The 13,369-nt window shown below is 45.5% G+C and overlaps 1 protein-coding gene across 2 annotated transcripts in view; it reads right to left on the bottom strand.

Annotated features, from left to right (window-relative positions):
- LOC126985245 (neo-calmodulin-like) overlaps positions 1-13,369 on the bottom strand; it is a 106,142-nt gene that overhangs the window by 721 nt on the left and 92,052 nt on the right. For both annotated transcript variants that reach the window (XM_050839866.1, XM_050839863.1), the window contains 5 exons: positions 9,266-9,499; positions 7,489-7,624; positions 4,931-5,066; positions 2,769-2,917; positions 1-2,551 (listed from right to left, as the gene is read on the bottom strand). The exon at positions 1-2,551 is cut by the window's left edge and continues 721 nt beyond it. In XM_050839866.1, coding sequence (XP_050695823.1) covers positions 2,520-2,551; positions 2,769-2,917; positions 4,931-5,066; positions 7,489-7,624; positions 9,266-9,499 — 687 coding nt within the window. In that variant the 3' untranslated portion in view covers positions 1-2,519. The remainder of the gene's footprint in view (positions 2,552-2,768; positions 2,918-4,930; positions 5,067-7,488; positions 7,625-9,265; positions 9,500-13,369) is intronic.

Here is a 13,369-nt window from a genome sequence, read left to right as displayed (position 1 = left end):
CTCACAGTCATGGTCCACAACACTGCCGCCACACCACACCCCAAGCCGCGCCGCCGTCGCACGGCCGCACTGCAGCACCGCAGGAGCGTTGGCCTCGGCGGCGTGCGGACAGCGCGGCTCGGCATGGCTCAAGCACCCTTAACTCTACCTGCTCCAGGCAGGGAAAACATTGCACTATAACAGAACTCAATAATTACTGTTTTGATAAAATTCCTTTCCCAACAATAACAACATAGCCTACGGCAGCGATACAACAAACACGTTCCGGCGCCATATAACGCTTTACGCATCGGGACACACGACCATCGAAAAAATACCGTGCTTGCCGACACGCCCACGCCGGCCAAGAGGTGGGCAGTTATTTCGCTGGTGATCACAAGCATGTGGCACACTGCTCAGCGCTGCCTGCCCATCCTCGGCCCAGGGTGTTCAACCATCATGCTCGCCACTCTACGCTGTAGGCTTACGTACGCGAGTCAATCCTCACTGCACACCCATTCCTTGCCGGCGTTCCACGAGGGCGCGAGGGACGTGCCGGCAACACAATGGTCCTCTCGGGACACCCGCGCCTCAAGCCGCCTCCTCAACGCTACTTAAGCTCATTACTCTCTGGGAACAATGACACAGAAGCAGACACGGTGACTCTTAACAAAGAACACTTACGATCTACCGGAATGCCAACTCAAGCGTCTTGATCTAACGAATGACAGAAACAGGGAGACGCGGAAGGAGAGGAAGCTTACGCACTGGACGAGGCTGGACTCAACACACTGAACATCGATTGGGATGGATTCTTTCTCCAGGCATTGGATTATATTAAGAAGTCATAAGACAGCCAGTTTTAAGTGTACTGAACATGACACTGAGGAAGGAGAACCAGGTCGCTGGGCGAGAACGAGTGTCAATGAAAATGAACACAGGGAAGAATGAAGCCTCTTGGGCCGTCTGTGTCTCACGCTACGCTGCTCACTCAACCCTTGAACAAGTAACAGCTCTAACATCTGCGTCATCATTATGTACACTCTCGCATCGTTCAAAATATAGTTATTCATTTTATTCAAGGAAATTCCACAAATCAGGAATTGAATGCTTTGAGAAAAGAGGCTTAGTGGTCCTGAGAGTGGAAGTAACTGAGACGGGATGGCGCACCGACGGTGCCTTGACAAAGACGGCAAACTGGTGGTTCACTTCGCGCTCGTCGGGTTCACACGTACCCTGCGTGCTGAGGAATTAGCGGGCGTCGTGCTCATGTCTCGATATGAAGTAAAATTTGCTTTGATGAGAGTGGTGGCAAGGACGAGTCTTCTCTTTTCGGCGGGAGCGGGAGCCTCGAGCCAAGAAATGCCCCGGGGAAAGAGGGAGTCTTTGGGTTTATGCCGCGGTGACGCAGCCTCGTGGCTGGCACGCAGACACCAGCCGGAGGAGCCGCGGCCCCACCAGCCCGCCATCAGGCTGTCTTTCTGTGTGGCGTGTTCCCCCTATCCTCATGGCTTTCATGGCACGACCTGCTCAACTGGTCCTTGGCAAGGAGAGAAGAACACTGTGAGAGGTTTGTGCGTGGCGCGGGGGCTGGCGGGGCGCCGCCCCCTCTTTGGAAGCCTTGGCATAGTAACGTGTTCATCACTGCAATTTAGTATTGCTGAGCAACACAGTGGTAACATTCCTGGAGCGTACTTCACCTCAACAAAATTTACAATTTTTTTCATCAATTCTTTCATGAAAGCTACTGTTATGTGAATACCCATATATGTTTATATATATGTACTAACAATAAAACAGTAGGACACTAGCATTCTAAAATATAATTTTGCAATAAATAGTATATACGGACTGATATATTTATATATGTACATTATATATTATTGTGTAATTTGTTTAATGCACTTCAATTGTATTTTCTTTTTGGTTCCTAAAACAACAATGACAGACGTCTTCCTCCCTGTTCATTTTTCGATAAAATAAAAAGTAAAGAAAAAAAAGGTGAATGTCAACACAAACAAGCCGCGGGAGTGCTGGCTGCCGACACGCGCGAGGACGCGGCCTCGCCTCGCCTCGCCGGCCCTGCCTCGCCCTCCCACCGTCCTCATGTTTTCTGAAGCAAAGAAAACTCTTCTTCACGTCGTAATGAAACAGGTTATTGTATTTTGATTCTTCAGCAGTACAGAAGACTGACAATGGACCGTTGTGGCGGCTGGAGTCATCGTCACCTCGACACTCTTCCCTTCCACCAACAGGACGTGTGGCTGTCGGCTCCACCACAGCGGCGGCGCTGGCTCGCTGCGGAGCCTTGCCACACCGCGTCTCGCGTCGAGCGGCGGCTAGACACACGGCGGAGGATGCAGGAGACACCGATCCGTTGGCGGTGCCGCGTTGAGGCCATTGTTAGCCTTCCATGCACGTTGAGGGGCGTTTGATGTTCTAACAAAATAGATTAGGTAAAATAATTCTACAAAAGTACAAAAACCTATGTACACGACATGTATGCAAGGTTGTGGTGGTCGGTCACCTCCCTCAGTGCTTTAGTGTTTTCTTGCGATGATATTCACGAACTCTGCGGAGGAACAGACGGAATTAGTACGTGGTGAGTCTTGGCTGACGAGAAGATCATTAAAGTTACTTGAGGAGATGTTATAAATGAAAGGTAAGAATACATTACTAGGAAATCTAAGAGGAGATGTAACGGCAATGTATACCAGATAGACATCAGGTAAGCAGAATCGGTTTTGGGGTCACCAGAAAAAGGTCGCAGGTCATCGTCACCATCTTACCTTCGTAGTTGACCCGGCCGTCACCGTTCGGGGCGGCCTCCTTGATCATGTCCTCCACCTCCTGCTCGGACATCTTCTCCCCCATGCTGGTCATCACGTGGCGCAGCTCCGTCGACGAGAGGTAGCCAGAGTTCTTCTTGTCAAACACCCTGAGAGAGGCGGCACAGTTAGGAGGGTTAGGAGAATTGTGTGGGGCTGTCTTTGAGGTTGTTAGCTTTTGGGTGCGAATGTTGAGCTGGGAGGTGGTGAGCTTTTGGGTTGAGAGGGTCGAGAGGGGTTGGTTATTTGAGTGGAAGATTTTTTTGAGAGGGATTGGTTTTGGGAGTGGGAGGAGTGGGAAGTTGGGGGGTGGTTTGGTTACTTGAGTGGAAGGGCTGAAAGGGGTTGGTTTTGGGGGTGGGAGGGGTTTGGAAGTTGGGGGTGGTTTGGTTACTTGAGTGGAAGGGCTGAAAGGGGTTGGTTTTGGGGGTGGGAGGGGTTTGGAAGTTGGGGGTGGGTTGGTTACTTGAGTGGAAGGGCTGAAAGGGGTTGGTTTTGGGGGTGGGAGGGGTTTGGAAGTTGGAGGTGGGTTGGTTACTTGAGTGGAAGGGCTGAAAGGGGTTGGTTTTGGGGGTGGGGGGCTTGGAAGGGGTTGGTTCTTGGAATAGGAGGGTAGGGAACAAAGAAAAAGAGGCTACAGTGAAGGTGGACGTAAGGTAAGGTGAAGAAGAGACTTAGGTGAAGGAGGAAGAGAGACTAAGGAAGGTATAAGGAAAGACTAAATAAAGCGAAGGAGAAAAAAAAACAAAGTACGTAAGGTGGAGAAAAGATCATAAGTAAAGTGAAGAAGAGAAAGACACTTAAATAAGGTGAAGAAGAGAATGAGGTGAAGGAGGAAGAGAGACTAAGGAAGGTATAAGGAAAGACTAAATAAAGTGAAGGAGAAAAAAGACATAAAGTACGTAAGGTGGAGAAAAGATCATAAGTAAAGTGAAGAAGAGAAAGACACTTAAATAAGGTGAAGAAGAGAATGAGGTGAAGGAGGAAGAGAGACTAAGGAAGGTATAAGGAAAGACTAAATAAAGCGAAGGAAAAACAAACAAAGTACGTAAGGTGGAGAAAAGATCATAAGTAAAGTGAAGAAGAGAAAGACACTTAAATAAGGTGAAGAGAATGAGGTGAAGGAGAAAACGAGACAAGGTAAGGTGAAGGAGGAGGGACTAAGTAAAGTGAAGGATAAAAAAACCTGTCAGGTGAAAAATGACTTAATGAATAGCTTACCCTGAAATTTACCTCATATCACCTGTTTTCCCTGCACTACTCCCCTTGTTCTAGGTTACTCTCGCCCTTCCCCTTGACATCCCTAATATAATATGCCCTCTTTTTCCTCCTCGTACTCTTCCTCTACCTCTTGCGACTCTTACACTTGCAATTTCAGTGGGGTATGCAAGGGTTACGCCATGATTATGCTTAAATTCATGAGGCGGCAAGTTTGGTTCTTGGAATGAATTAATTATGGCAGAGGGAAAGGAGAAAGAAAGGCGAGGGAGGAGAGGAGGAAGAGAAAACAACTGTGGAGGGAACTTCCGAGCACGAGGATAAAGTGCTTGCATTAGGAAGGAGGAAGAGGAGGAGGAGGAGGACATAAGGAAGAGGAGGGGGATGTGGAAGAGGAGGATGTGGGTGGGGATGAGGATGGGGATGCAGAAGAGAAGGATGAGGATGCAAAAGGAGGATAAGGATGGGGATGAGGATGAGTATTAGGAGGAAGATTCAAAAGAGTAGGATCTGGGTAAGGCTGATGATGAGGAAGCAAAAGGAGGATGCTGTGGGGATGAGGATAAGGATGAGGAGTAGGAAGAGGAGGACCTGGTGACCTTGAAAAAGAGGGGAGCGGTGACCTTGGGGAGACGACCGCAAGTGCTCAAGTTCTTTCCTACTTGTGTGAAGAAATTCTTTTTATGAGTAGCTTTTACGCAAGTCAGGTGAAGTGGAGTCTCTCTCTCTCTCTCTCTCTCTCTCTCTCTCTCTCTCTCTCTCTCTCTCTCTCACTTTCACTTTCACTTTCACCCTTACTCCCACTTTCACTTTCACTTTCACTTTCAATCTCACTCTCACTTTCACTCTCACTCTCACTCTGCCTCCAAACACCTTCCTCCTCCTCCTCCTCCTCTCGTACTTACTTGAAAGCCTCCTTGAGCTCATCCTCGTTGCCTATGTCCTTCAACTTCTTGCTCATCATCTGCAGAAACTCATTGAATTCGATGATCCCGTCGCCACACGTCTCCACCTCGCCCATCAACTTCCGCAGCTCCGTGTCTGTGGAAGGCGAGTCAAGGTGTGAGGAAGGGTGAAGAATAGGAGTGTGAGGAAGACAACATAAGTGAGTAGCAAAGAACTGTCAGAAAAAGGTGAGAAAGATGAAAAGTAGAATGTGATGAAAAGAGGGTAAGGAAGTTAAGAAGGTGGTTGGGGATGAAAGGGTGAGAGAGAGAGGGTGATAAGAGAGTGTGATAGGGAAAGAAAGTAAGGCCGAAGAATGAGTAAGGAGGCTGGCGATAAAAGGGCGAGTCAGGATGAGTAAAGAGGGTTAGATGATATAACAAGTGCATTATTATTTTATTTACCGTAAGAGAAGACCGATCATGGGACTACGCAATAAAGACAGACAACAATACACTCCACATGCTTCCACAGAGAAAACACAAGAGGGTAAAGAACAACAAACTGAGAGAAGCCAAATGAGTCTCGACTACTCCCATCTTGAAATAATTTACGTCGAAGAAAGGAGGAAACCCAGTAAAAATATGAGTGAAGGAACTGAATATTGATATGGAGAAAAGGTGAGTGCATATAGTAAGAGAATGTTGAGCGAGGGTGGTACGAGTGATTAATTAAAGGAGGAGGAGGAGGAAGAATGAGAGGAAAGCAAAAAGGAAAGAAGAGAGGATGAATATGAAGGGAGAGGGAGATACGAGAGATGAAAGGTTGAGTAAACATAATGAAAGTGAGTGAGAAAGGTGAAAGTATTAAGATTGAGAGGAAATAAAAGGAGGAAGGAAGAAAGGAAGGAAAAAAGGAAGGAAGGAAGGAAGAAGAAAGAAAGAAAGAAAGAAAGAAAGGAAGGGAGGGTGAAGATAATAGATACATAAGATAATACAGAAATAGTGAGTATGGAGAATGAGAAGAGAGAAAGACGAAGCAAGATGAGTGAGTGTAATGAGAATGAAAGATAAGGTTTAGTGAGAGGAGAGAGAGTAAAGGAAGAGAGGGAAGGAAGGGAAGGAAGGAAGGAAGAGTGAGAGATAATAAAATAATGAGTTTGCAAAATGAGAAGAGAGAAAGAGGAGGTAGGTTGAGTGAGGGTAACTAGACTGAAATATACGGTTTTGTGAGAGGAATGCGAGTAAATGATGGGAGGGAAGAAATGAGGGAAGGGAGGGATGGAAGGGTGAGAGATAATAAAATAATGAGTTTGCAAAATGAGAAGAGAGAAAGAGGAGGTAGGTTGAGTGAGGGTAACTAGACTGAAATATACAGTTTTGTGAGAGGAATGCGAGTAAATGATGGGAGGGAAGAAATGAAGGATGGGATCGAGGGATGGAAGGGTGAGTGAGAGATAATGAAATAATGAGTTTGCAAAATGAGAAGAGAGAAAGAGGAGGTAGGTTGAGTGAGGGTAACTAGACTGAAATATACGGTTTTGTGAGAAGAATGCGAGTAAAGGATGGGAGGGAAGAAAGGAAGGAAGGGAGGGATGGAAGGGTGAGTGAGAGATAATAAAATAATGAGTTTGCAAAATGAGAAGAGAGAAAGAGGAGGTAGGTTGAGTGAGGGTAACTAGACTGAAATATACGGTTTTGTGAGAGGAATGCGAGTAAATGATGGGAGGGAAGAAATGAAGGAAGGGATCGAGGGATGGAAGGGTGAGTGAGAGATAATAAAATAATGAGTTTGCAAAATGAGAAGAGAGAAAGAGGAGGTAGGTTGAGTGAGGGTAACTAGACTGAAATATACGGTTTAGTGAAAGGAATGCGAGTAAAGGATGGGAGGGAGGGAGGGAAGGAAGGGAGGGATGGAAGGGTGAGTGAGGGAGACAAGCAGGGGCGGGAAGGAAACACGACGTGGACTTAAGAGGCAGCATTAGTGAGGTAGAGGCAGGGAAGAAGGCAAAAAGGAAACATAAATAACAAGTATATGTGTCGTGTGCATGTGCGTGTGTGTGTGTGTGTGTGTGTGTGTGTGTGTGTGTGAAACAGAGAAAAAGAAAGAAGCAAACTAAAACAATAAAAGATAAAAAAAAGGACTAAAGAGGTCGGAAAAAAATACATAAATGAACTAAAATCACAAGAAAAAGGAAAAGGAGGAGGAGGAGGAGGAGGAGGAGGAGGAAGAGGATGAAAACAGTGAAAATAACAAAAGCAAGCAAGCACTTCAAGAACGAGAAAGCTAAGGAAGACGAAGAAAACGGAGAAATACATGAAGCGAAAACAAGAATAAAGAACGGAAAGGGCGAGGAGGAATAAGACAACAGATGACAAGTGAATACGATTACAAATAATAAAAGCGCCGAAGAAGAAGAAAAAAATAAGAGTAAAGGAAGAGAGGGAAGGAAGGGAAGGAAGGAAGGAAGGAAGGGTAAGTGAGAGATAATAAAATAATGAGAAGAAGTATAGAACCAACCAACCAACCAACAAACACACACAAGACTACCACTACGACTAAGGACGAGGCCACATACCCGAAGGTCGCTGGCCAAGGGAACGCATCACGACGCCAAGCTCGGCCGTGTTGATCATGCCGTCCTCGTCCTTGTCAAAGAGCATGAAGGCTTCCTTGAACTCCGCCACCAGGTCGTCCGTCAGCCCGTACTCAACCTGAAGAACAGGGAACACGTGAGAATATTTATAGGGACGGAAATAAAGATACGAGACAACACCATGAAGGGGATAAGAGGAGAAAAGGTAGTCAGCAGATGCAAAGACACATAGAAGTTGAAGAAATGAAGAGAACAGGCAAAAATGGATGAGTAGTCAGATACGGTGATAAAAAAGGAAGCAAAGAGATATTACAGCAGGGAGAAGAAATAGATGGAGACAGAAAGGCATGTGCGGAGAGAAAACAAAAGGTCAAATGAAGAGGAGCATGGAGAAGATAATGATGGGGTAGAGGGAGGGTCTGAAACTGTGATAATAAAAGAAGCAGGATATACTAATACGGAGAAGGAATGATGGGAGACAGAAAGGGGTGTGCGGAGAAAAAAAGTCAGAGGAAGTGGAGGATGAAGAAGATAAAGAGGGGGTAAAAGGAAAGGGACGGAAGAAGAGGAAGAAGAGGAACTAGACACCTTACGTAACACCTTTGGAACCGAGTCATCTATTTCTGTTCCGGATGGTTTTCAATATTTTAAAACGGCTGGCTTCTGGTAGTGATTGTTAAGGGCAAAGGAGACTTATTACCTATTGACCGACTACTATTCTTGTACGGGAGATGCAGATATAAATAGATAGATAGATAGATAGATAGATAGATAGATAGATAGATAGATAGAGAGAGAGAGAGAGAGAGAGAGAGAGAGAGAGAGAGAGAGAGAGAGAGAGAGAGAGAGAGAGAGAGAGAGAGAGAGAGAGAGAGAGAGAGAGAGAGAGAGAGAGAGAGAGAGAGAGAGAGAGAGAGAGAGAGAGAGAGAGAGTGTCATACGTGCTTTATTAGTGAAAGTCAAGGTAAAAGGAACAAACTATAAGGAAAGAAAAAAGAAAGTATTTATGAAGGGAACTTGCAAGGTAAGAAAAGGCATGCAAGTTCCTAATGAATTGCATCTGGTCATTCTCTCTCTCTCTCTCTCTCTCTCTCTCTCTCTCTCTCCCCTTTATTATATTTCTCTATCCCTTTCCATGTTTTTCTTCTCGCTCTCCTTTTCATACACTTTTCTTTATTCGTCCCTTTTTTTATATTTTTTTATGCTGTCTCCTCTTCTTTTCTCTTCTCTCTCTTCTTTCCTCCATTCATTTTTTTTTTATTTATCTCTTTTCCCTTTTTGTTACCTGATGTTGCATTCTCGTTTTGCCTTTCCCTTCCTTCCTTTCCTCCTTTCTCAAAACACATTTACCTTTTCCCCCTTTTTTTCCTTTTGTTTTCTACTTTTCCTTTCCTTATTTCTCTCTTTTCCTTTCTGCTTCATTCTCTCGCACTTCTTTTTTCCCCCTTCTCCCTTTCCCATCCTCCTCTCTCAACATGCACTAACTTTTTCCCCAATTTTCCTCTTTCTTGTCTACTTTTCCTTTTCTTATATCTATTTTTCTCTTTTTATATCCCTCTCTCGTATACTCTTTTTCCCTTTCCTTTCCTTCTCTTCCTCCTCTACCAAAACGCAATAACAATTCCTTTTCCCTTATCTTATTTCTCTCTTTCTTTGTTTTTGTTTTCCTCTTTCTCATTCCTCCTTTTTCCACCTTCCCTCTCTTCCTTTCCTCCTCTCAAAAAAAAAAAAAAAAAAAAAAAAATCCACGCCCACTAACCAGATCTATGGTGACAATCAGGTCGTACTGCTGGTGCTTGAGTCCTTTCTTGCCCTTCTTGCCGCCCTTCCCCTGGACCTTGGACGGCGCCTGCTTCACCTGGGTCTTCTGGGCCGAGGGCTTGGACACCTGCTTGTTGTTGTTCTTGGAGGGCGTTCCTCCCTTCTGCGCGGCGACACCTTTCCCCTGCTGACTCTTGGGTACTGCGTCGACGGAACCACTCTTGCTGCGGGCCTGCGGAGGAGAGAGAGGTTGTTAGTATGTGTGTGGAGGAGGAGCAAAGGAGGAGGAGGAGGCGGGAGATAGGGGCAGAGGTCAAAGGAAATAAAGGTGAGAGAATTTGAGGTAAAGAAAAGACATCTGTGAGGCATGGAGATGGTTAGTGGGTGCATGGAGGAAAAAAGGACGAGTAAGAAGGGGAGAGGTAGAGGCTAGAGATAAATAACGGTGTGACGGTTTGATGTAAAGAAAGAACGAACATCTGTGAGGAATAGAAAAGACTGTGTGAAGGACGAGGAAAGAAAGGAAGGAGGAGGGGGAAGAGGAAGAGGAGAGGGAGGGACAGAGGTCAAGAGGAACGAATGTGAGAGAGTTTGAGGTTCAGTTATCTTTTATAGAAGCACTTAGCGGTCTCTTTTCGTTTCTGTTTGTTCTGTTTTTGCCACTGAGCTGTTTCCTTTACTATAAAAAAGAAGGAACATGTGGGAGGAAGGTAGAGCAAGGTCGAGGGGTAAACGGATACACGGAGAGAACGAAGGAGAAAGGAAAGCATATGAGGGAAGGAGGAAAGCATTCAATGAGTACAGCAACCATGGAGTGAAGGGAGAGGCACGGAGAAAACGGAAAGGACGGGGAGGGGCAGGGGGTGACGGGAAATGAGGGTAAGAGGGTGTGAGAAGCAAAGAAGGGTCAGAGGGTTTGAGAGGTAAAAAATTGAGAAACATCTGAGAGGAATGGAGAGCAGGGCAGATAAATAAATAGAGATATGGAGATAACGAAAGAGGAGAGCATATGAGGAAAAGAGAGGAGCATGGAAGGGATAAAGAGGCAAGGAGAGAGCGGATAAGAAAACATTTAAAGGAGAGAAGGGGAAAGGGGGAAAGAGTAAGGCTGGTTGGCACTGATCCTTTGACCCCTCTTTCGGCCACCTCTTTTGATTCTTTACAGGACCAGCGAGTAGCGGGCTTTTTTTTTTTTATTATTGTTTCCTTTTTTTGTGCCCTTGAACTGTCTCCTTCGTTGTAAAAAAAATGAAGAAGAGAGTGTAATGTAATGAAGAAGCAAAGAATGAAGAATGCAATGAAAAATAATTATAACGGAGAAGCCGAGAATAGCACTAGAAGGGGGGGTGAGAAGAACGTTAGGGAGGACTGGAGGGAGGGAAATGGAGAAAGAAAGGGAGAAGGGAGGGAAAGATAAGGAAGGAGGGAATTTATGTAAGGAAGTGAGGGAAGAAAGGTGGAGAAGTTCAACACACCTTTACCTTTGTTCAGCGTTCACCTGTTGGTATACTTGTGCGTGCGTTCGTTAATTACTCAAAGGATACACGATGAAAATAAATAGTAAATGAATGTAAAGAATGAATAATAAACGCAAATAGTAAATGTATAAAAACGAATTAATTATACGCGAAGGGAACGAGAGTCGGAGAGGAGGAGGGAACGAAGAAAGGGTGAAGGAGGAGAGATGGAGACACGTAGGAAAGAGAGGAAAAGGGGAGAAAGAGAAGGATGGAGAGGTGAAGAAGAAGAGGAAAGGTAGAGAGAGAGAGACAAAAAAAAAAGGAGAACCGAAAGAGATGGAGAAAAGGAGGAAAGGAGAGGAAAGAGATAATATGGAGAAGACGAAAGAGGAGTAAAAAAAAATGTAAAGGAAGGTCAAGAGGGAGGAAAGCGAAAGAAAAGGTGGAGGAGTAAAGGGAAGAAGGGCGTGGGAGGGAGGAAAGAGAAGACTGGAGGAAGGAGGAAAGGAGTGGAGGGAGGAGGAACGGAGAAGTGGAGGGACCATGAAGCATAAAACAAGTGACTGTGGTTTCCGGGGGGAGCGAACTCTCTCTCTCTCTCTCTCTCTCTCTCTCTCTCTCTCTCTCTCTTATCATTTCAATTCTCCTTTGTGTCTCTGTTTTCTCCTTTTCATGTCTCTCCTCCTCCTTTCCGTCCTCTTTCTCTCTCCCCCTCCCTTCCTTTCTCTTATCTCTCCTTGATCTTTTCTTCCTCTGTTTTCTCTCTCTCCATTTTCGCTTTCCTTCTCTCCCCTCCTGTTCCGTCCTTTATTCTGAGTCGCTTTGTAATCTCCGTTTCCTATATTGTCTCAGTTTCTTTCCTTCTTTGTTTTCTCTATTGTTTATTTTCCTTGCTGCTTCTCTTTCTTCGCCTCCGCATCTTCTTTCTAATCCTCCTACTTTCCCTTCTTTTCTGTATCTTTTTCCATTTTTTACCTTATTATCGCTTTACTTCCTGCGCCTTTTCCTTATTCTCTCTCTCTCTCTCTCTCTCTCTCTTCTCATTCTTTGTATTCCTTCATGCTTCATCTTTCTAATCACGAGAAATAACAAGAAAATGCAATAAAAGAAAGGAAAGAGAGAGAGAGAGAGAGAGAGAGAGAGAGAGAGAGAGAGAGAGAGAGAGAGAGAGAGAGAGAGAGAGAGAGAGAGAGAGCAAAAGACAAATGGACAGAGAGGGAAAGAGAAATATTAGGGAGTGGAGAGAAAGATGGATAGAAGGGGGGAGAGAAGAACGTTAGGGAGAACTGGAGAGAGGGAAGTGGAGAAAGAAAGGGAGAAGGGAGGGAAAAGATAAAAGAGGGAATATATGTAAGGAAGTGAGGGAAGAAAAGAGGAAAGGGAGGGAAGAAAGGTAGAGAAAATAGGGAGGAGAGAGAAGTAAAGAGAGGAAGGAAGGGAGGTAATATGGAATGAGGAAAGGAGGGTAGGGAAGGGAGTGAAGAGGAGGAGAGGAGGTATAGAAGGGAGGGATGGAAGGAGGAGCGGAGGAAGAGGAAGAGAGGGAAGGAAGGCAAGAGAGGAAGGAAGGGAGGTAATATGTAATGAGGAGAGGAGGGTAGGGAAGGGAGTGAAGAGGAGGAGAGGAGGTATAGAAGGGAGGGAAGGAAGGAGGAGTGTAGGGAAAGGAAGAGAGGGAAGGAAGGCAAGGTAGGCAGGGAGGATAGTAGGGAAGGAGGAGAGGGAAGGGAGAAGGGAAGGAAGGGAGAAAAGGGAGGGAAGAGTTGAGGGAACTGGGCCAAAACGACACGAATAATGAACAACCAAAATTTAGTTGAAGTCGAGTCCGTTTGTTTAATGATAGTGAAACAGCGAGCAGCGGAGCCGGTGGTTCATCTCTCTCTCTCTCTCTCTCTCTCTCTGTGTGTGTGTGTGTGTGTGTGTGTGTGTGTGTGGTAGTGCGCGCGCTGACTACGGAGAGAGAGAGAGAGAGAGAGAGAGAGAGAGAGAGAGAGAGAGAGAGAGAGAGAGAGAGAGAGAGAGAGAGAGAGAGAGAGAGAGAGAGAGAGAGAGAGAGAGAGAGAGAGAGAGAGAGAGAGAGAGAGAGAGAGAGTAAAACGAGAGGGAGGAGCAGGAACGAGGAAAATAAAAACATCCTGACAGGGACAAAACACGCCTTTTACACCTGTCAATGAGATACAGTTTTATTAAGGTCGAAGACGGAGAGGTGTTTTATGCAAATGATAATGACAACAACAACAATAAGACCACCACCACCACCAACAACAAAAACACCTACACCTAATAACAAAATAAAGAGTGACACCTTGATTTAAAGTGACCCAGTTGCATTGTTTTGTGTTATGTGTTGTTACCTTCGTCGTTCCCTTAATTAAAGTGTTGCTCAGGTAGGCAGGTAAGTGCTGAGAGAGAGACGCAATTAAAGGAGGGAAGAAAAAGGGGAAGAAAGGGAAGGTGTGGATTTTCAAAACGTTAGAACAGGCAATATATAGTCCGGGAAGGGGAGAGAGGGAGAGGAGGGGAAAGAGGGAGAGGAGGGAAGAGAGGGAGAGAGGAAGGTAGAGAGTAACGGAGAGGAGGAAGGGAGCAGGTGACCGGAGAAAAGAGAATATGTACACAAGGAGAACAGACACACACTAGGC

This window comes from Eriocheir sinensis, chromosome 5 (assembly GCF_024679095.1).
Source record: "Eriocheir sinensis breed Jianghai 21 chromosome 5, ASM2467909v1, whole genome shotgun sequence".
NCBI lineage: Eukaryota > Metazoa > Arthropoda > Malacostraca > Decapoda > Varunidae > Eriocheir > Eriocheir sinensis.
This window is presented reverse-complemented; position numbering and strand designations above follow the sequence as displayed.